Below are 23,740 nucleotides of genomic sequence, written 5' to 3'. Positions count from 1 at the left end.
CCCTCACCTGTTCCTTCAACCTCAGGCTACACCGGGAGGAACGAGGCGAACAGGAGTGACCGTGAGGAATGCACTTCTTACGGTCCGGCCACGAACCTGGTTCGGTCTTGGGACCAACAGATCCTCGCTCAAGTGGTTGGAGGAGATCGTGGGGGGCTAGCAAGGACGAATGATGCTCCCCAGACTCTCGGAGTGACCATCACTGCCATTCACGTGACGGTCCCACGGGACCATGCACACAGAGACCGGGGTGGGGTCCCCTTTAGTCCTCTTGAGAGGTTTTGACCTCGATGAGGACTGGGACGCGTTGGAGGACGGTATCGGCTCTCTCCTGTCAGGTGCTCACTCAGCCCCACCCAGACGACGGTCATGGTGGCGGCAGACGTTTAACCTACAGTACGAGTTCATAACCCTCCTCGGGAAAACGTTTTCTCCAGACGGTAATGTTTTCCTAGACTCTGAGCGGCCATCACCGCACAGTGATGGCTGCCTGTAGTACTTGCTTCTCCGACTGCTAGTTCCGCTGGGAAGGCGAGCGAGTGTCCAATCTTCCCCCCCCCATTCCCTCTCTCCCTATGGCTGAGACAGGAAGGGGAGGGATCCTGCAGAGCGTTCTCCGTAGGATTCCACGTTGGGGACTGCATTCCTGGAGGGACCTTCGGGTCCTACCGGACATAAGTCCCCATCGTTGAGGAAGAATCTTGCCCTATCCTCGATTTCTGCGGGAATCGGGAGGACCACCACCCGATGATTGTCTGACGAATTCGGCGAGGGTTTCGCTGAGCGCTTAGAATTCTTTGGAGTTTTTAGCACTCTCCGAGTGTTCTGGTCTTCTACGATCTGCAAACACTTGGGCGAAACCACGGTCCAGAGTGGGCGAGACGAGAATCCCAGATAATTGTTACTGCAGTAATTGGGAATCTCGCCGAATGCTCAAATTCCTGGAATTTCTAGCGTTCGAGAGAAGTACTGCTGCTGAAGAAGAATATCTCGGGAAGGGCTCAGCCTGGATGGACCTGACGGTCCGTCGCCTCAGTAGGCGGCCAACCCCGGGATAGAGAAGAATGGGTGGGAACATCCAGTTCGGCTTGAACTATCGTCTTCGGTATCCTGTTATCACCGTAGAAGTCTTCCTTCGGGAAAACTTCACCTTCGCTCTCTTCATTAGAGAATGAAGAGAGTCGGCTTCCAGTCCTTATTCTTGTTCCTCGAATGGAAGAGAATTTAGGATGGAGTTCTATGTACAGGAACCTACAAATATACTACGTATGTTGCCCTCGCGACATGCTTCTGTTATCAGTTGAATTGTCTGAAGTGTAGGCACATACCGTAGTTAACTCTACGGGTTGTGACCGAGAAATAGTATCTTCGTAATTGAACTGCAACTCTGGACTGCCCTGCAACCTCCCAGGAGTTACCAGTTTCGATTTTGAGATACTTGTGGTATAGTTACAAACAATGGCACAGCGTTTGCATTCACCGAAATCCGTTTCGATTAAATGCAAATGCTCGAGCGTATTTTCTTTGCGCTCGATAGTTCTAGCCGAACGCATTCCCTCTTGGAATGGATTACCTGGCAACTCAGGATGACGAGTGAGCGAGAGCTAGCGGTGTATGGGCTGCCTGTCAGCCCTGCCTGCCGCTGCCGCAGCCCAGTACCAGCTGGCTCTCCGAGATAGTATGGTCGGATTTTGTCTCTCTCCTCTGCGATGATTGACTACCGAACCGAATCTCTGCCCGGCAATCACAGACTTAGGTCTCTGGTTGGCTGGAATTCTCGCATACATGGATGACCATCTCTACTGCATCGCCTTTGATGTTGCAAGAATTTTCAGACAGAGATATCTCACTAGACTCGCTATCATCTTTCTGTTTACCGCACGGTAAAAGAAGTCTGTAGCCTAGTCTCCCGCTGCATTGCACCTGCCGCTGCGATGACGCAGAATGATTTCTTCAGACATCTGAGTTTGTCCTCTAAATATATCTTGTATTTGTAGGTGTGCAATTGTTCATTGTCCACCCCGATTGTAGATGTATAACGGAAGACATCGCCTGTTCCCCGCCCTGCCAGCTCTACTTCCAAGTATACAGATGTCCTCCCTGATTCAAACCATGAGAAGCGGTTCTTCAGGCAGTACAATCCCTGTGTTTTCATTACTGAAAAGCGCTCCGCTTTCATTGCAACTCCGACTTCTCACCGAACAGCAATGAAGTAGTGGTTTAGCGTTTTCAGGCCTCTGTAAATAACAGGGATTAAGCCGTCTTCGTGGGTTGGTGTCATCGGCGGGACTTTCTACGTTCAGAATCTTTAGAGTTAACTTCTCTCGATTCAGCTGTGAAGACGTAGGTGTGCATTCACCTATCACATCACCTTCGTCTTTAACGGCACATAGTATTGTTTCTCCTTAGTTGAGGTTCAACTACTATGAGAACTTCTGTCTTGCCATCAGGGATCTCGGTCTCTAGAAGGCAATTGACTTTCGTCTGTTGGGCACATGCCTTGAAAGAATCATCATCTCGCCTTCCAGCATCGGTGGCAACAGATAGGCAATTTGTATGATCTCTCGGCATAACCCCTCAAAAGGCGAAGGTCACGTGACTACGCCTCGGATGCATGGACAGCTCGCCTCACACAACCGAATGCAGTCAGTCGGCAGCTGTCGAAGCATCCAAGACCGTCATGAGCTACGCTTTGGACTTTGTATCGGTTGACCCAGATCAGTCATTACTTCGTCCTACTGGCATGTTCCGGTACCCATAAGTATCGACAACCACCATGGAGTGTCGGAGTCTTTATCCGTTGCGGAGACGACGAGGCCGTGAGAGACTTCGCCGCAGTGGGATACAAGACCGCGAAAGACTTCGCTGCAGTGGGATACGAGACCTCAAGAGACTTTGCTGCAGTGGGATAGACCAGTAGTGGGTACTGGACATCACTCCGAAGAATATGTCGGACAGGAAGAGGGAGAGGTCATTGCCACCATATTTTTCTTTCCCTTCGGGACTGCCCACAGGTCCTTGGAACCTCATTTCCCTGGACCAGTGGTGGATGCTTACAAGATGTGTTTGCTTACCCAGCTCCTTCAAGAGGACAAGTTGCATCTCATCCATGGTGTGCAGTTGTAGAGGTAAGAAGGATGCGAGTGACTGGCTCTCCCCCTTCCACGCCTCGTCCTCCATTCCTTGTCCTTCTGGTTGAGGATAGGACTCGAACTCACACTGGCTGGTCGGACGATTGATGCGGTAAGCTTACACATAGAGCATCCTTTTTATGTTTCTTATCAGAATCATAGAAGCAATCCTGCTCCTTCCTCTAGCAAGGGGAGGAAGGAGACTGACAATAATCCAAACCCTTCCCAGAACTTTGCATTAATGTCTCCGACACCAAATATTCTTCACAGCCCTTTTTCAGATGAGTCACGATCCCTCACTCATTTCAAAAAGGCCCAGAAGTCTACTTTTGATCATGCAGGTCCTATACTCCGATCAAGTTGTCAGAGGCAGCAGGGCACTCCTCCTCGCTCTTACGACTAGGAGGAGTAGCCTAGGTGTGCAGAACTCCAGTCAGTTCTAGAGGCTCACTCAGATTCCTCCCACCAATCAGTGAGTCTTCCTATTGTTAAAGGACCGAGGGTTTGTATTACGTATCGGAACAAATCACAATTTGTTGTAAATTGTATTTTTCCTAACTATACAAACCTGAGGTCCTTTAACAGATATGCCCACCTCATGCCACCCCTCAATCTGAACCTGGGCCGAAAGGCAAAGTGGAGTGTTTATATCTGGGCAGGCTAGCCTGCCTCACGGTAGTTACTGCCTAACCACTTTGTTCAAGATTCAACGGCCGTAAGTACATTCCTATTGTTAAAGGACCTCAGGTTTGTATAGTTAGGAAAAATACAATTTACGACAAATTGTGATTTCACAGTATATTTATTTGAAATCTATAGGAATTATGGTAAATTGCACTACATAATACTGTCCACCATACACACACACACACACACACAGAGAGAGAGAGAGAGAGAGAGAGAGAGAGAGAGAGAGAGAGAGAGAGAGAGAGAGAGAGAGAGAGAGAGAGAGAGAGAGAGAACCTTGGCCACCACATTAGAGGTAAATTTTAAACAGTATGTAGTAGTAGTATGTGTAATTTTGTTATCTCACCAATATAATTGAAAATTTTGTGCCATCAATATTTTTTTCAGCACCAGGAAGTAATATACACTTGTACAGTGGTATCGAACATGTATCTAGCTCCTGCTTATTAATGTGTGAATTACTTTATGTTGCAGTATGGATAATTGATTTTTTATACAGTATTTTGTCATTTAATTTCTTGAAAATTGTCCCATTTGTCATAGACTGTATTTTGCAGAAAAGCCTTAGATTTTCTGACATATTTTGTTAATTTCAGGTGTTAGTACCCAGGTTTAAAGATTCCCAGACTGCATATACAAAAATGCATAAAGCACCTAAAGAGTATCCTGGCTACCACTTTGACCGAGTTGTGTTAGAACTGAGAGGTAAGTTTTGTAACCCTCTTTGCAATATTGTTGTCTCTTTAGCTCAGTGATTTGGGTCTGTAGGAATATTGATTTTACACATTTAACTTACCAAGTAATTTACATGTAGTTGAAAGCTCACTACCGCAGCATTCAAATCGTACAAGTTTCGTGATGGAGCCACCATCGCTACTGTTGGTGTTAGGACCCGCCCACTTTCAGGACCGATTGTACAAAAGTGCAGAGAGAACCAATTCGTTTTCTGCCAGCTTCCGACTAACATCAGTGGTTTTGGTGGTCAATTTTTTCGTCATCATTGGTGACATACTTGCATATTTTGTGATTCATTAATTGGCTATCATCATTATGTCAGATTCTAGCACCTTGAGCGTTAGATATTGCTCGCAGGGATATAGAACTAGATTAACAAAATTGTCTTATGATTCGCATACTGAGTGTAGCAAATGTATGGGCAGATTTGTTCTAAGGACCTATGGTGTCCAGTGTACAGATTGGGATGAAACCAAATGGAAAACCTTAAATTCTCATTTAGATAAGTTAGCAAGGGATACGAAAAGGATGGCGGCTCTTAGAGCCGAAAGTAAGGCTATCTTAGAGAGTTCTCCTTCTTTAGGACAGGAATTTCTTTCTCCTGCTCAACCTCCTATATCGTCCCCGATAATTAGCCCTCCTACTCCTTTACCAGTGTCTCCTTCTCCAGGCTCCTGTGTTTCCAAGCCCAACACCATTGCCAGCCTCAATAGTAAGTTTGAGAAAAAATTTTATTTTCTTGCTAAGGCTATAATAGATCTTGGCTTGTCTTTCAGGTCGTTTGTGGAGAGAGAGCCTCTCAAAAGTGTGGTTATTAGTGATAGTGTTGTGTTATCTGAGGAGGTGGCTGTTCGGCCCACCGGTTCTCTTAGACGAAGGTCACTGTCCCGCTCCCCCTACCGGAAGTCCAAGGGAGGCCGGACAGGTTTGCCCCCTCTGTCGCACCTGTTGGAAGTTCACGGAGCGACAGAGCGCCATTGGAAAGGTGTCTCATTCATTGCTTCACGTCTGTCATCGGATTCGTCAGTGGCATCGCCAGAAAAGAGACGTAGATGGCGCAGATTGTCAGCTTCTAGGCCGCTAAAGAGACATTCCTCGATCTCTGACAGTTCTCCACCTCCTGTTAAGAAATACAGAGAGGCTGGTATCGACCCTCAACCGTCATGTAGCTTCCAGGTTTCGCCTAGTCGTCAGTTTTTGGCTGCCAGGCATTCTCCATTGTCCGAACGCCCGTCACATCAAGAATTCGTAGTGACTGCTGGCGTACATTGCTCAGCTTCGTGTCCAGTAGCGCCCGTATCGGACCAGGTAGCACCCGTGGCGGACCAAGTAGCTTCCGCACCTGAGCACCCGACTCCCGTCTCTGGCAGCCTGATGCACTAAGCTTCCCACTCGGCGCCCACGACGGCCTGTTTGGCACCTGCTCCTGGAAGCTTGACAGCCTCTTCTGTTGACATGGCGCCCACCTTGGCTCTCTCGACGCCCGGATTTACACCCAGTCTGGGGCGTTCAATGCCAATGGCCCCAGTATCAGTTCCGGACTTTACTCCTGATTCTTCTTTGACCTCTCAAACATAAGCTGGATGAGCTTATGTATTTCATGAAAAAGGAAGCTTCTTCAGGCAATAAAGAGGTGTTCTCTCCTATTTCGTCGGAGGACAAAGCAGTAGAGCAAGAGACCCAGCCTCATTCTGCTTACACTTCTCTATTTGCATTCTTCTTGGAGAATTATTCAGATTTCTTCTCTCCAGGGAAGAGTGGCTCTGCCTCCACTTTTCTCATGAGGAAAGATCCAGTAGAACTTCTTCAGATGGTTTTGTCCTCCGCTTCTAAGATAGTGTTACAAGAGGTGGAAGATTGGTTGGCTATTAAGAGGGATCTTGGCAAGGCTATGTTCGTGTTTGCTTCGTCGAAGCTTATTAAGAAATGCTACGGGTATTACGTAACAGGTGAGACTCCTTCCCTGGGAGTATCTGCCTCCTCCCAGGGAGATTTCTCAGCCTTAGTGGACACGGCCAGACATTCAGCGTTCATAGCCAAAGTATTTTTGACTTTGCCAGAGATAGAACATCTAGTGAAGAACATTTTCAAGATTTTGGAGGTGTTTAGTTTCTTAGATTGGATGGTGGGTGTTTTGGCAATGAAGATAGAACGCTGTTCTTCGTTGCAAGAATACCTGTCAGTCGATTGGTTGTGAGTGCTTTCATGTGCTGACAAGGCGGTAAGAGACGCTTCCAGCGAAGTAGCTTCTCTTTTTGCTATGGGCCTCCTGAAGAAGAGGGAGCTGTGGTGCTCTTTTACCTCTAAGGGAGTTACGTCCACACAGAAGTCCACACTATTGTTGTCTCCTTTGGACAAGACGTATCTTTTTCCGCAATCAACGGTAAAAGACATTCTGATGTATCTTCAGAGTAAGTCCACAACAGATTTGTTGACTCACTCAGCAAAGAAACAGAAGGAGCCGGTACCCTCGGCTTACAAGTCGGTCTCTCCTCTTCAGTCGCGCCCCTTTCGTGAAGGCAGAATCGGTCATCGATCTAGGCCTAGATCAAACTTGCGGCCAGACTACAGATCAGTTAGGAAGACCAGTATTAAAAATTCCAACAAGCAATGAGTAGTGCATCTCCCATGTTCCCATAGGAGCACGGCTCCATTATTTCTGGAGGGAATGAGCAACAGAGGTGCGGATCCTTGGGTGGTTCAGGTGTTAAGGGAAGGATATTTCATCCCTCTTCTACAAAAACTGCTGTTGTCCAGTTTTCCAATAACGTTAACAGCATACTCGGCAGGATCCGAGAGGCGTTACACCTCTCTCAGGAGGTTCAGTCTCTTATCCACAAAAGAGCAGTAGAATTAGTAGTAGATCACGGCTCAAGAGGGTTTCTACAACCGACTCTTTGTAGTCCCCAAATCATCGGGGGGCTGGAGGCCTGTCCTCGACATCAGCGCGCTGAATCAATATTTTGTAAAAACAAAGTTTTGAATGGAGACAAATGTCTCTATCGTAGCCTCTCTTCATCCAGAGGATTGGATGGTGACTCTGGATATGGAAGATGCATACTTCCATATCCCCATACACCCAGAGTCAAGGAAACTTCTCCGCTTTGTGTTGGTAGACAAGGTATATCAATTCAGAACCCTATGTTTCGATCTTGGCCCCTCTAGCGAAGTGGCGACATTTGATGGGGATACACGTCTCTTTTTACCTAGACGATTGGCTCCTACGCTCTCTCTCAAAGGAACAATGCACGGGGGACTTGAAGAAACTTTTTGCTCTGACTCAGGACCTGGGAATACTCATAAATGCCCAAAAATCCCAGATGGTTCCATCTCAGAAAATTCAATATTCGGGTATGATTCTGGACTCTCGGACTTTTCTATCGCCCAAAAGAGTGGAATTTTCCTGACACACAGTACAAGAGTTCATGAATCAGAGGTCCTGCTCAGCCCTTCAGTGGATGAGCCTTCTAGGAACTTTCGTCAGAGGAGCCGTTTGTCAAGCTAGGCAGGCTACACATGCGCCCTCTGCAATTTTATTTGAAGGTTCTTCGGTCCAGAAAGACGCAGGAAGACTCGTTTGTTTTCCCATTTCCAAGGAGATAAAGTTGGTGGTTGTCCGAGGACAGGTTACTAGAAGGAAAGAACTCAGACCTGAAATTGTACTCCGACACATTGGACCTAGGATGGGGAGCCATCCTGGAGTTGCAAAAGACATCGGGTATGTGGTGGGTGGAACGTCATGGCAGATGAACTCAGCAGACAGAACCAAGTGCTCTCAGCAGAGTGAACACTAGAGCTCCAGGTGTGCAAGGATCTGTGGAGTCTTTGGGGACAACCGACTATAGATCTCTTTGCGACAGCAAAGAATCATCGTCTGCCAATTTTCTGTTCACCAGTGCCAGAGCCCCGTGCATGGGTGACAGACACTGTGCTGCAAGATTGGACGGGGCTGGACCTATACACGTTCCCACTGTTCGCAATGATTCGAGAGGTGATCAACAAGTTTGAGTCATCAAAATGTCTCTTATGACTCTCATAGCTCCATTCTGGCTGAGGAAGGAGTGGTTTACGGATCTCCTTCGTCTAATTATAGACTTTCCAAGACTTCTCCCTCAGAAGAAGTCGCTACTCAAACAGCCTCACCTTTACAGGTTCTATCATGGATTGTTCACTCTGTCTCTGACAGGATTTCAACTGTCAAGTGACTGGTTAGAATGAAAGGCTTTTCAAGACAAGCTGCAGAAGCCATTGCTAGATGTCGCAGATCTTCTACTTCCAAGAGATACCAGTCGAAGTGGTCAGTTTTTAGAAACTGGTGTAGAAGACATAACGTTTCTCTTCTCAAACCATTATCGCACAGATAGCACATTTTCTGCTATTCTTGAGGTCCTCTTGGAAGTTAGCATCCAGTACTATTAACCCTTAAATGCTGAGCCTCTATTTACAAAAGTGTCTGTCGTATGGCTGCGGCGTTCGGGAGTTAGCGCTGAAGCGGAAAAAAAGTTTTTTCAAAAAATCACAGCACACTTAGTTTTTAAGATTAAGAGTTCATTTTTGGCTCCTTTCTTTTGCCATTGCCTGAAGTTTAGTATGCAACCATCAGAAATGAAAAAAAATATAATTATCATATATAAATATTGGAATATATGACAGCGCAAAAAAAATTCATATATAATTGTATACAAATCGCGCTGTGAGCAAAACGGTTAAAGCTAATGAGTTATTTTTTTCTCGTTGTATTGTACACTAAATTGCGATGATTTTGGTATATAACAAATTGTAAAACTATCAAAGCAACACAGAGAAAATATTATCACAAAATGATGCATGAATTCGTAACGCGCGGACGTAAAAACAAGTTTTTTCTAAAATTTGCGCATGCGCGGCTGGGTAACGCTTGTAAACAAAACAACAGCGTGATCCATGAACTCCCAGCATCCCTCAAGGGGCGTGATTTAAAATCTTTCGCAAACTAGGCCTATAACTATTTTTCCGTGAATATTAAAAAAACTTTTTGTAGTTGATGTACTGTAAGTCCACTTGGCACCTGACAGACAATTTTAGTAGACATACAATACGTCCAGTCGGCGTTTAAGATTAAAGGGTACAGAGCAATGCTAAACTATGTGTTCAAACATAGAGGTATGGATGTGGGACACAACAATGACATTAGCGATCGTATTAGATCCATGGACACTTCCAAGACGAGCAATTTCTTGGAATTTAGACGTAGTTCTGAAGTGGTTGTCGGGGGACTCTTATGAACCCTTCTGCTCGGTGTCTCTAAGGAACCTCACAAATAAGATCTTTTTCTGATAGCTCTGGTGACAGCCAGAAGGGTCAGCAAATTTCAAGCTATAGACAAGAGAGTAGGGTTCTCTCAAGGTGATGCAGTCTGCTCTCTAACCTTGGGTTTTCTGGCAAAGAACGAGGATGTAACAAACCTTGGCCACGTTCTTTTACGATTAAGAATCTTATGGATATCATAGGACCAGAGGAGGAGCGTCTTCTTTGTCCAGTAAGAGCATTATGCTATTATTTGAATAGAACAGACAAGATTAGATGACCTGCAATCTATAGTGTTTGATGAAGGTTTCTTCTCGACCGATGTCTAAAAATGCCATTTCCTTATTTTTAAGGAACTTAATAATGGAGGCACTCTCTCAACTCCAGGAAGAAGTGTTACCCTCCATTAAAGCTAAGGCTCATGAAGTGAGAGCCGTGGCGACGTCTCTAGCTTTTAAGCATAATATGTCTTTAGAAGGTATTTTGAACTCTACATTTTGGAAATGTCTGGCTCAAGCACTTCTAGTTTCAGGTATTGCAGCAAAGGCTGTAATACCCAGATGATTCAAGCAACCTATGATTCTCACACTCTTCGTACAAATTGCAGAGGACTGATTTGTAATTAGTTTGACCTGCAACAAGTGTAAGCACTGGACAGAACAAATGGAAAACTGTATCATCCCATTTAGCAAAGTTAGAAAGGGACTGTAAGAGGAAGGCAGCTGCTAAAGCCAGGGGTAAGATAGCATCTAGCCAGGTATTAACTCCTATTGTTAATAATAAGAATGTTGCTGTGTCTTCCCTTTTACCTATTCCTATTACTCCTGGATCTGTTCATTTGCAAAGACCCCACTTCCAAACTTGACCCCACGCTTCCAAACTTGACTGCTTCACCAGCCTCGAAAGTAAGCTAGATCAAAGGTTCAATATAGTAGTACGTAAATACATTGGCCCAAATAGGGCCAGCAGTAAGGGTCTGTACGGATAAGTTTGAAAAAAGTTTATATACAAGTGCAAGTGAAGTGAGAGTGGAGGAGGTGATAGTTCATCCCACTGATTCTCCTAGGCAAAGGTCACTGCCATACTCCCCATTACCTAGGAGGAGGCATACCAGAGCCCCAAAGGAGGTTAGTGGGGTCTGCTCACGGGCAGCCGCCCCCTCAGTCCAATCTGTAGCGTCCCAGGTTGAGACGAGAGACAGTCACTGGAAAAGCTTCTCAAAAGTGAATCAACTTTCGTCAAGTTCAAGAGAGTCCTCTCCGAGCAAGAGGAGTTTCTGGCGCTTTCCTGACGAATCATGCCCAATGAAGAGAAGGTTGGCAAGGGCTCTTCCTCCTCAGCTACCCTCTAAGAGGTGGAGGGAGCCTTCATTGAACCCTCAACCTTCCTGCAGCAAGTGGGATTGTCCCGAGCATTTTCCTACCCCGGATTGACAAGAGAAGACAGCCAAACGCTCGGCTTCGTACCAGAAATGTTCTTCTATGGACTTCAGGCGCCCTGTTTCAGATGAATGTTCTTGCACTCCCTTAATTGCCCTAATTCAGCCGAATGTTCGGAGCGTCCTGTCTGGGCCGATCGCTATTTCAGTCATGTTTATTTTGTATAGATCACAGTCTTACGCTGCAGCACCTCACTGTAGAAAGTGTTTCTCTCTTGCAGCAGGAAGCAGAGAACCTGGAGGCTACCACTATGGCAGCCCTCCAAGCAGTCTCCTGATTAGATATGTGGTCAGTCACAGTATCTAGGGTTGCTGCCTCCTCTGGAGTTATCGTTCTGGGGGAGGACTCAGCCTTCAGGAGACTGTGCCAGTCTGGAGGTAGGGCAATTTCCTACTTTGCCCACCAGATGGCAAACCTGTGGGCAAACTTAGTGCTGAAGAGACGGGACGCCGTTCTTTCTCAGATCGCCAGGTCTGTGGGTCCCAAGTCAGTGCTGACTTTGCGCAAAGGACCTTAGTTGGGTTCTACCTCTCTTCTCAAGAAAACAGGTAGCGGCTGTCTGTGGTGGACAATCGTCAGGTATTTCAATGATTGGCTTTCCCTGGCAAGCTCTCATTCACAGTTGCTACAGGACAGGGATTGACTTCTCAAGCTTTGTCACGATCTAAGGACTATGATATATCTCAAGAAGTCCAATCTCAAGCCCAAACAAAGGATGAAGTATCTGGGCATGATGATAGATATGGTAACAGCAAAAGTCTTCCCTTGTCTTGACAGGAACAAACAACTCAGCATTGGCAAGTCATGATCGGTCACCTGTTGTCTCTTGAGAAGCTGATCCCTCATGGGCGGCTTCACCTTCGATCTCTTCAGTGAAGACTGAGGGTAGTTTTGGTCAGTCCTGCAGTCTGCACTTGTCCCGCTCTTGCAGGATTTAAGAGAGGATTTGGACTGGTGGCTCAACCACAGGAACCTCCTAATAGGCATGGATCTTCTCACTCCCCCTCCGGATATGCTTCCGGTCTCAGAGGCATCGACCAAGGGATGGGGCGCACATGTGGAGGAGTTGCTGACTGCAGGAGTGTGGAACCATCACGACATGCACCTTCACATCAATATATTGGAACTCAAGGCGGCCTTCCTAGCCCTCCAAGAGTTTCAAGATCAAGTGATGGAACACTGGTACTGATGAGCAACAATACCACTGTGGTGGCATATGACAACAAGCAGGGGATCTCGCATCCCTCTTGGTTCACCAGTTGATGATGCAGGTGCACGAGTAGAGTTGTCAGCCAGGTACATTCCAGGCAAAAGGAGTGTAGTGGCATACAAGCTCAGCTGCCAGAATCAGGTGATAGGAACCAAGTTGTCCCTACACCAAGAAGTGGTGGAAAGGTGGTTCAGCTTATGAGGTTGACCAGTCGTAGACTTGTTCGCTACCTGGTACAACAGGAAGTTGATAGACTCTCTGTACCATTGTAGCAGACCCATGGGCTGCTCCAGAGGACACGTTCCAACACCCATGGGACAACCTCGAGGTTTATGCCTTTCCCCTGCTCTGCATGATTCGCATGGTGACCAACCGAGTGTTGACCCACTTTGGATCTTTGGATGATTCAGGTGGGCCCCAAAATGGCCTCAGGCTGTTTGGTATCCCGACCTTCTGGCTCTGCTTTTAGAGACACAGAGATTTTGCCCTGGCATGACCTGTGTCAACTGCACAGTGGTATTGGCCCTTCCCTCGGATTCAGTAAGAAACTGTCAGTTCAACATGTGCTGAAGGCAGGGGTGTGGTCGATCCAGACCACCTTAACTTCTCACTATCTTCAGGATATTGCCCACAGGTCCTTGGACACTTTCCTAGGGACCAGTAGTGGCTGCTTAATAAGTTGTGTAGCTCACCCAGCTCATCCAACAGGACAAGGTTGCATCTCGCCACAGTTGTATGGTATGAATGAGCATGACTGTGGGAGCGATTGACTCACCTTCATCCTACTCTTTACCTTCGAGCAGAGAGTATGTGGACTATTACATGCTGGACCTGGCAGCCAAATCAGGTAAGATACTCCTTAGAGCGACCAATCCACTTTCTTTGGCAAGATACTCCTTAGAGCGACCAATCCACTTTCTGTGACTAGATTACTGAAGCAAATATCCTCCCCTTCCCCTAGCAGGGGGGGAAAGGAGACACTGACATAAAACAAATCCAATGATTTTAATTGCCTTAATGTCTCTGACATTATGGTTCTGCTTTTCTCATAAATAGGACTCACTCCTCTTCTGTGAGATAACCCAGAAGACTGACTTCTGATCTCGCAGTTTTAACTCCAATCAGATGTCAGTGGCTGGATTTCCCTCCTTGCTCTTATGACCAGGAAGGAAATCTCAGGTGTGCTGAACTCCAGTCGGTTCATAGAGGCTCAGATTCCTTCCACCAATCAGTAAGTCTTCCTATTGTAAAGGACTGATGGTTTGTATATCGTGTAGGAACAAATAGCAATTTTTGAAAGTACAGGCAGTCCCCGGTTATCGGTGACTTGGTTAATGGCGATCCAGCTTTATGGCGCCATAACGCGCAGTTCTGGTTACCAAACACACTTAACAGTGGCGCCATTAACCGGTTATTGGCGCTGTAAATAGCCACGTTTCGGTTAATGGCAGTTTTAGCTTATTGGCACCCTGCTGAGACCGGAACCCCCGCCGATAACCGGGACTGCCTGTAAATTGTATTTTTCCTAACTATTCAAATCTGAGGTCCTTTATACTAATTGCCCACCTCATGCCACCCCTCAATCTGCTACCTGGGGCTAAAGCCAATTGGAATTTTTTTGTCCTCCCAACTAGGACTGGTAGTTGATTACACTGGCCTGCGCCGTTTTCAAGGTCTAACATATAATACCTGATTTTAGGACAGTTTTTTGCACCGAATCAAATAATCATGCTTATTTTACTCAATCAGATCAAGTTAATGAAATATTACCACATTAAAAATATCCTAAATTCTGATCTATTTGTTGGTGAATGAAACAGTATTGAAAATATTAGACTGATTTATTCACAGAAGCCTTACAAAATATTTTGAATAGATAGCAAGAAGAGTATAATGAGCTAAGGAAGCTACTCATGGATGAATGGTCTCTTCAGGGACTTCTGTTTGTGCTGAGCAGACTCCACATCCCTCTTCAGGCACCAGCAGTAGTCGGCCAGAAGGTTGACATTCCATCGGCCTTGATAGCATTCCTCCAAAACACTGATATCTTGGTGAAAGCGCTTACCCTGTTCTTCACTGAAGTCTCCACAGTTCTCTGGAAAATAGTCCAGATGAGACCGGAAGATGTGCATTTTCACCGACATGCATGCACCAAGTTGGAAGAAATTCTCCATTAACTCATCAACCACCTTTTGATACTGGGAACTTCTGTGGTTGCCAAGGAAGTTTGCAATGACTGACTTCAGGGACAACCAGGCAGAGAATTCAGCAGGATTCAGTGCATCATCAAAGCAAGCGTCCTTGATGAGTTCCCTAATAGAGGACCATCAAATATACCTGCCTTAAGTTTCTCCATGCTTTTTTTGTTGAAACTTCTGATGGAAGAAAGCAAATCCTCTACCTTCCCTGTCCAATGACTTCACATGAGACTGAGTTTGATGTGGAACGGTGGAAGCAATATCTTGCTCGGGTCAACCAGAGGGTGGGACAGAACGTTGTGTGACTCGGGTTTTAATCCTCGTCTTGATGGCCACTCTTGTTTGATATAATTCCGGTCATCAGCACGGCTAACCCATAAGCACAGAAAGCATGGATATTTTGTGTAATCACCTTGAAGTCCTAGGATGAATCCAACAACTTTAAGATCTCCATAGATCAACCATTTATGTTCCTGGTAGTTCAGAGCAGACAACAGACATTCCATGCTATTGTGGGATTCTTTCATTGCAACTGAGTGGCCAACAGGGATCTATGAAAACTTATTTCCATTGTTCAGAAGAACTGCCTTGAGACTTCTGTTAGATGAGTCAATGAAAAGTCCCTATTCCAAGTAATTCAAGCAGGCCAACAATATTGTTACAGTAGACCAGTGAAGATGCTTCATCAAACATCAAACATTAAGAATTTTCTCAATTTTCTCTCGCGGTCCCGATACCAATAGAATGTTGTTCCTGGTGCTAGTAGAAATTTCTCTCGAAGACAAGAACCCAGTAGCTGGGCAGACGCCTTGGAAAGGTCCAGGTCTCGTGTCAGGTCATTGAGTTCGCTTTGGTCGTCCTCTTCTGGCCTGTGTGCACCACACCCAGCTGTATGTCATGTCACTAGATTTAGAATCAGAACTAGATTCCATGGTGACATTTGGCTCAGGAACAGGAAGATCAGGGCCATGGGGGACTGGCTTTATGTCAGAAGGAACATCATGGTATTGAACATGGCGCTTGTTCTTGCGATTGATGCCTTTTAGATTTGTCATGCAAAAGTAGCAGTCAGTAACGTGATATTTCCCTCCCCTCCACACCATTGGGACACCAAATGGCATACTCTTCCTTTTCTTGTTCCTCCTATCCCATAAGTTCTCTACTTGTTTGGCATCAGATATGGGGAGTGAATGGCTTATCCTGGTCCCCCTAGTTTGACTCCAAAGCATGCTTGATATGCCTTCTTCACAAAATCCGTGATTTTTGCTTGATGGTCTGGAAGAACCACTTGTCCGCAGATGTAACAGAACCTATTAGGATATTTTTACACTTCTGATCCATTTTTATATATATCTATCTAGACCTGAAAACAGAAATAAAAATAATTGAAAAAGAAGCCCACAAAATCACTGTGTAACTTGTTTACTTCTAAGTATTTACATTTAATTTTTACTCCACACTCGAGTACTATCAGGCCCTATCTGTGGCCCATTTTCAAGAGATGTTTGGGTTGTCAGCCTTGACCAAGGCTGACAACCCAAACATCTCTTGAAAATGGGCCACAGATAGGGCCTGAAAGTACTTGAGTGTGGAGTAAAAATTAAATGTAAATACTTAGAAGTAAACAAGTTACACAGTGATTTTGTGGGTTTCTTCTTCAATCTTCAGAAAAAAACTGAAAGAAGTTTTTGTTTGGTTTATAAAAATAATGATTAAAGGTTACCCACAACCTGGTTTTGCAAAAACAAAGACCATAAATGCTTGGATAATCGCAATATTTTGGAAAATTATGCTGGAATAGAAATAGACTATCTTAGAAACCAGACATAACCCAGGAAAATGAACAGTATTTTTTAATTCAGCAGCAAAAAGGGTCCTACATAACTCAGTTTGAAAACCCTTGACCTTTGTCAAAAAAGTGTTGAAACACAGGCCAGTGTTGATTATCAAACCGCATCGTTTGAAAGTTTCAGTGGCCATCCCCAGGCTTTGCCTTCAGTAATTCCTTATTTTGTTCATGAAACTTACCTGACAGATATATATATAGCTGTATTTTCTGAAGTCCGACAGAATTTAAAAATTCGCGGCACACGCAGTGGGCGGCCAGGTGGTAGTACCCATTCCCGCCGCTGGGAGGCGGATATCAGGAACTATTCCCATTTTCTATTCATATTTTTTTTCTTGTCAGACAAAGATTGAAGGTACCACATAACCAACGTTTTACTGCAGTTTATTCACCTTGGAGCAGTTTATTTTAGACAAATGTACTACAGTTCTTAACCTACCTACATATCCACTATTTGAGGTCTTCTTTTTCAGGTAATCCATTTCCTCCACTTGAGAATAAACCAGTTTCCACTCGTAATTGGATTAATAATGTTCTTCTTGAAGAAGCTCGAAGAGAATTCAACATAAACAAAGCACAGATGGGCTTAGGACATGCTAGTAGAGAAGAGGAAGTAGATTAAGGCAGGACTAGACCATTAATTCTTTTATGGAAAATTTTGATTTTTGGTAAAGATTGTAAAGAAACATGACTATCTGTCATTTTAGAATTGTATATAAAGGCATTTATTGTTACCAAATTTAGGTAGTGTATGGTATTTATTATTATGCTTTATTCCTCCTTGTTTAAATCCTATATGCAGACAATTTCTTGTAATTAGTAAATGCAAGAAACTTAGTTTATACTTTTATGTTACTAAATAAAGCATTATGTCTAGTTATTTGTATTTTTTATACTATTGATCTATTTTTGTACAAGGGTTGTCTTAACCTGAACCAACTAATGAAAATCACAATTTAATGCTTGGTTTATATTTTCTTATCTTTCTGTGTGAACACTATTAAACAGTTTGTGAGAGAGAGAGAGAGAGAGAGAGAGAGAGAGAGAGAGAGAGAGATGCCAATTCTTATTTTTTTATTTTTTTCATAAATATTAAATTTTAATAAGCTGTCATTACTGTGTAAATTGGTAATTAAAAAAATTCTTAATTGACCATAACATGTCCGGGTTAGCATAATCATGCAATTATATTTAATAATTACCCGTCTGTCATTCTCTTTCCTCCTTCCCCTTACTTGGATTGTGTTATTAGTATTTTATGGTAATCTTTAATAAAGGTATCACTGTATTCTTTAATAATGTAAACTGATTAATACTGTAGTATAAATGAGTAAAATGCAGTACAGCTGAAAATATTCTCAATGCATTGTTCACAACATCAAACAAATTACTTAGGAGCTTTCGTATGAATCAAATACATAAGAGCTTCCATACTGAATCAAGTACATAAGTGTCTGTACTGAACCTCTATATATATATATATATGGTTGCCTTCAGCTCTCAACAATTTTGACCAGCCTGGCAATAGCATACTGAATTCTGTAAAACCTCTAAGAAAATAAAGTTGACATGCATTTAACATCAATAAACAAATCAAAATTTTACAAATATCTTATATAAAATTTCTCTAAAATATTAAATTAACAGTATTTAAAATCTAGGTTCTTGAACATCACAGGAAGCTGATTTCATCCATTATAAAAACACTGGGGTTGTGGGGGGATATACATTAGCAAAAAATAATAATCTCGTTAATTTTACTTTCACATATTTCCTTTCATCCTCTGCCCAATGACTTGATACTACTAGGTCTAAGAGATCAGTATCCTATCCCTCTCTTGAAGCCTCTGAGACTAGAACAAGTCTGGGGCTGGAAAAGTTCTAGGTATCCGTACCACGAAGTTTTAAAGGTCCTGCCACTATTTGAGGTCTAAGCACACCTGGTGAGGAATAGGGAACAAAGTTTTTGGTTTCAACAGTGCTATATTGCCATAATTTCTGTGTGAAGATTAAATACTACGACATATTTCTCTCTCCTTCCCGATCGACCGATCTATTTTTAGAAGAGTTCTCAACCACATTTAAGAAATTCTTGATTTTGTCTCTTTCTCTGTTCTGAAATTCCTTTTCCTGAACAAGCAGTCTTTTTATTTGGCCTAATACAACTCTTAATTATGCGTATATGTTTTAGAACAGTGTATTTACAGTTCTAGATGGTAAAGGTAAAAATAGATCATTCCCTCTACTTCCTCAGACTACACCGGGAAGAGCGAGGTGAATAGTAGGAATCCTTTGGAGTGCAATCCCCAGGATTCAACCTCGGGGGCCTATGTTCCTGGAGGGGTTTTAGGACCCCACCGGTCATACACCCACATCATTAAGGAAGAATTTAAGGGATCTGGTGAGATTCTCCCTCAGGGGAGAGTTGATTAGGAGGACCAGTCTCTCGAAGGACTTGAAGGTCCTCTACCCAGAGACTCGGACACCCTTGAGTTTCGGAGGACTTTTTTCAGAGATCATAATGCTGATATGTCAACAAAATGATCTCGTGGGAATGACCATGGCCTTGTCTACTGACTCAAAGCCTTGTGGGGACCCAAGAGGAAACCCAGTCTCGACTGGGCTGCCATGGTCGGGCCTGGCCAAAATTGTATTGGAACAGATGAATGACCTCGTCCCTGGACAAGAGATATCATTCAAGTCCAGTTATTAGGCTAAGCTACTAACCCCCTCTTTTACCTGCCAGAGGTGTAAAATCAGTGCATGATCTAGCCAGACAGGGAGTAGCGCTGCTGCTAGGGGGGGCACTGTTCCCACAAGCGCTGCTGCCATCAGTGCTACTGCTACCATGGTACCAGCGCTGCTACTGGCAGAGGCGATGCTACATCCAACACTGCTACCAGTCCTGCTAACTCATGCACTCAGAACAGCCTCTATCGACAACCAGGTAACCTGGACCCGGTTCACCTGGGTCCTGGTCTGTCACTGCATCACCTGACAAGTGAGAGAATCTCTCTCTTGACAGGAAGCAGCGACACTGGAGACTACTGTAAAGTAAGTCTCCAGGCTCTTCAGGCAGTTTTCTGACTAGACTTGTAATCCTTCACAGTGGCTAGAGTCGCTGCTTCCTCTAGGGCCATTGTACTGGAGGAAGACTCAATATTCAGGAGACTGTACCTGTCTGGAGATAGGGCTTTCCTACCTGGCACCAGCCAGCTACCTGTGAACAACTTGGCGGAGTCGGTACTGGCTTTTATCAAGAACAGACGGATGCTACGATAATCAAGCACAGGGCTTTCTCTCGCTGGCTCTCCCGCTTCTCTGGAAGTGGGAACGGAGACATTGTCCCAAGGGACCAGGGTCTCAGGTGGCCTCTGGTGATCAAACCAAGGTTCGTTCTCCAGTCCCCATTCCCAAGGGCGCTGCTTGAGGGACAGGGACCGTGTCAGAATCTCGTTCGTGAGAATCTCCGAATGTACGACCACCTAAGGGAGGACATACATCCACAGTCAAGGAAGGGAGTCTCTCCTCAGCATGGCAGTGACATGGGGCAGGAGCAGGGACCGAGCCGTGGCTCGGACCCACCTGTGAAGACCAAGCTTGGTTCTTATACAAGGGCCAAGGTCGATGTCGCTGTTCCTCGGAGCAAGACACCTGGAGAATAATGGGGTCACCTGTTTAGCCTTCTTTACTCGAGGTTTTGGTCTCGAAGAGGGCTGAGATGCATCGTGAAGATGATACATGTCCTCGCCAAGCTACTAGCAGCGTCGCTGGTGGCCACAGCTCTAGTAGCCAAGACACTGCTAGCCACGTTGCTTCTAACCAGGTTGCTGCTAGCCACGCCACTGCTACAGCTAGGAGGGAACCTTACTTATAGATTAGAAAAGCACCTTGCCAAGGCGATCATGCTATCCTATACCCATGCCCTTGCTGTCACTGCTGGTTGACACAAGGACGAGGCTCATTCCCCCTGACAGCAGCACTGTTAGAGGGAACGAGAGCATCTGATACGCCTCTCATATTCCCTCTACTTCCCCGAGCTAAAATAGAAGTATAAGAAGAAACTGAGCATAGACGCTGTAGAAGTCGTGTTGGACTAGACCCCAGGATTCTACAGCTGGGTCTTATCGTAGAGAAGACCTCGGGGTGATACAGACAAGTCATAGACTTTTCTTCCCTGAACAGTTCCTTAGCCAGACTCGGTTCAAGATAGACAACACGAACAATGTTTACCTCTTAACGGGGAGAATGACTTCCTGCTGATGGAGGACTTAGGATGCTTATTTCCAGATACCCATCCACAAATCCTACTAAAAGTACCTGCACTTTGTCCTTGCAGACGGTCTGCCAATTCAGAACACTGTTTTGTACTCTTAACCGCTCCCCAGGTGTTCACAACAGTGTTCGACCTGGTCTCAGCTTGGGGGCATTTGCACGGGATATGTCTTTTGAGGTATCTCGACTATTAGCTAGTCCTAGTGAACCCCTGTTCGTGGTTTTTACAGGACAGGAATCGACTCCTCGAGTTTTACTGGGATCTGAAGACCCGGATAAATCACGAGAAGTCTGATTTCAAGCCCAAGCAGAGGAGGTGTCACCTGTGCATGCTGATAGACAAGAGTTCCCCTCGAAATTGGATGCATCAACTGAGGATGAGACACACACCGAGAGCAGTTGCAGACTGCAGAGATGTGAGAACTTCACGACAAGCAACTTCACATCAACGTCCTGAAACTCAAAGCAGCCTTCCTGGTTCTTCAAGAGTTTCGGGAACATGTGATAAGACACTGTGGTGTTGATGATCATGTCAGCTTCAAGACTAGGGCCAGTGGAGCTCTGTAGTCTTACAGCTGAGACGGGAGAGAGCTTCTCTAGGGAAGGGAGAGGATGAAATCCACGACTTGTTGAAGAGTGGCTCTGACCGGAGAGATACCCTGTCTATGACACCAATCACAGAATACCGCCCACTTTCCCTAGTATCCTGCAGAGGACTGTCTGAGGCATCTTGCCATCTCTGTTTGCTCAGAGAGAAATAGTCTCGCTCGCAAGAGATAATGGATATCTCCCAACTGTGAAGACACAGAGAAGACAAGGTACTGTTCGGCCCGTGTCTGGCACAGCAGTTCTGTCATGGGGGAATTTCTCTCAGTGTCTCAGAGAGAAGAGCCAGAAGGTCGGGAATCAAATGGCCTGAGGTCATTTGAGTGCCACCAGAGTCCTCCAAAGATTCGGGGTGATCAGCCTGCCGATCCCTGTTCGAATCAGGAAACAATGGGAGAAAGGTGTAAGCTTCAAGGACGTCCCACAGATGTTGGAATGAATCCTCCGTAGCTGCCTATGGGTCCGGAACAACAGAAGAGAAGGTCTTTAGCTTCCTGTTGAGCCAGGCGGCGAGAAAGTCTATGACTGGACGCCCCCAAAGGCTGAACAACCTTTCCGCCATGTCTTGGCGAAAAGACCGTTTGGTCCCTACCACCTGATTTAGCCGGCTGAGTTTGTCTGCCATTACATTCCTCTTGTCTATAATGAATCTGGTTGACCCCTCTATCGAGTGTGCTGTTGCCCTCTTGATCACCTGCACTGTCAAGATGAAGCTCGAGAGAGGTAAGTCTCTTGCTTGTTGATGTGTGCCACTACTGTAGTGTCGATCATCAACGCTAGTGTCCTATCACACGTTCCCGAAACTCTTGAAGAACTAGGAAGGCTGTTTTGAGTTTCAGGACGTTGATGTGAAGGTACTTGTCATGAAGTTCTCGCATCTCTGCAGCCTGCAACTGCTCTTGGTATGTGTCTCATCTTCAGTCAATGCATCCGATTCTTCAGGGATTACAGGCAATGTATCATGATGAGCCACAACTGAGCAGGTGTTCCTGTCAAGACAGGAACTGCCTCACTGCCTACCTGAACATGCTGGTACTAGACTTTGAAGGGAACTCTTGTCTATCAGCATGCACAGGTACCACCTCCTCTGCTTGGGCTTGAAATCGGACTTCTCATGATTTATCCGGGTCTTCAGATCCCAGTAAAACTCAAGGAGTCGATTCCTGTCCTTTAAAAACCACGAACGGGGCTTCACTAGGGCTAGCTAATGGTCGAGATACCTCAAAAGACATATCCCGTGCAAATGCCCCTAAACTGAGACCAGGTCGAACACTGTTGTGAACACCTGGGGAGCAGTCGAGAGTCCGAAAGTGTTCTGAATTGGCAGACCGTCTCTGCAAAGACAAAGTGCAGGTACTTGTAGTAGGATTTGTGGATGGGTATCTGGAAATAAGCATCCTAAGTCCTCAATCAGCATGAAGTCATTTTCCCAGTTAAGAGGCAAACACTGTTCGTGTAGTCTATCTTGAACCGAGTCTGGCTAAGAAACTGTTCAGGGGAGAAAAGTCTATGACTGGTCTGTATCACCCCGAGCTCTTCTCTACGATAAGACCCAGCTGTAAAATCCTGGGGACCAGTCCAACACGACTTCTACAGCATCTATGCTCAGTTTCTTCTTTTACTTCTATTTTACCTTGGGGAAGTAAGAGGGAATATGAGAAGGGTATAGGATGCTCTCATTCCCTCTAACAGTGCTGCTGTCAGGGGGAATGAGCCTTGTCCTTGTGTCAACCAGCAGTGACAGCAAGGGCATGGGTATAGGAGAGCATGATCGCCTTGGTGAGGTGCTTTTCCAATGTACATGTAAGGTTCTCTCCTTGCTGTAGCAGCAACGTGGCTAGAAGCAATGTGGCTAGCAGCGTCTTGGCTACCAGAGCTGTGGCCACCAGTGACGCTGCTAGTGGCTTGGTGAGGACATGTATCATCTTCATGATGCATCTCAGCCTTCTTCGAGGCCAAAACCTCAAGTAAAGAGGGCTAAACAGGTGACCTCCTGTTATTCTCCAGGTGTCTTGCTCCGAGGAACAGCGACATTGACCTTGGCCCCTGTATAAAAACCAAGGTTGGTCTTCACAGGTGGTCCAAGCCACAGCTTGGCCCCTGCTTCCATCCCACGTCACTGCCATGGTGAGGAGAGACTGCCTTCCTTGACTGTGGATGTATGTCTTCCCTTAGGTGGTCGTACATTTGGAGATTCTCACAAACGAGATTTCGACATGGTCCCTGTCCCTCGAGTAGCGTCCTTGGGAACAGAGGCTGGAGAACGAACCCTGGTTCGATCACCATAGGCCACCTGAGACCCTGGTCCCTGGGGACAGTGTTCTCAG

General features: G+C 45.4%; 1 protein-coding gene across 1 annotated transcript in view; it reads left to right on the top strand.

The window, feature by feature from the left end:
* LOC135212703 (large ribosomal subunit protein bL17m-like) overlaps positions 1–17,408 on the top strand; it is a 55,955-nt gene extending 38,547 nt beyond the window's left edge. The window contains exons 3-4 of the mRNA XM_064246394.1: positions 4,415–4,523; positions 17,006–17,408. Of these exons, the coding sequence (XP_064102464.1) occupies positions 4,415–4,523; positions 17,006–17,154 (258 nt within the window). The 3' untranslated portion in view covers positions 17,155–17,408. The remainder of the gene's footprint in view (positions 1–4,414; positions 4,524–17,005) is intronic.
* Positions 17,409–23,740: the final 6,332 nt, after the last annotated feature.

The sequence above is a fragment of the Macrobrachium nipponense genome, chromosome 41 (assembly GCF_015104395.2).
Source record: "Macrobrachium nipponense isolate FS-2020 chromosome 41, ASM1510439v2, whole genome shotgun sequence".
NCBI lineage: Eukaryota > Metazoa > Arthropoda > Malacostraca > Decapoda > Palaemonidae > Macrobrachium > Macrobrachium nipponense.
Note: the sequence above shows the minus strand (reverse complement) of the source record. Positions and strands in the feature narration are given on the sequence as shown.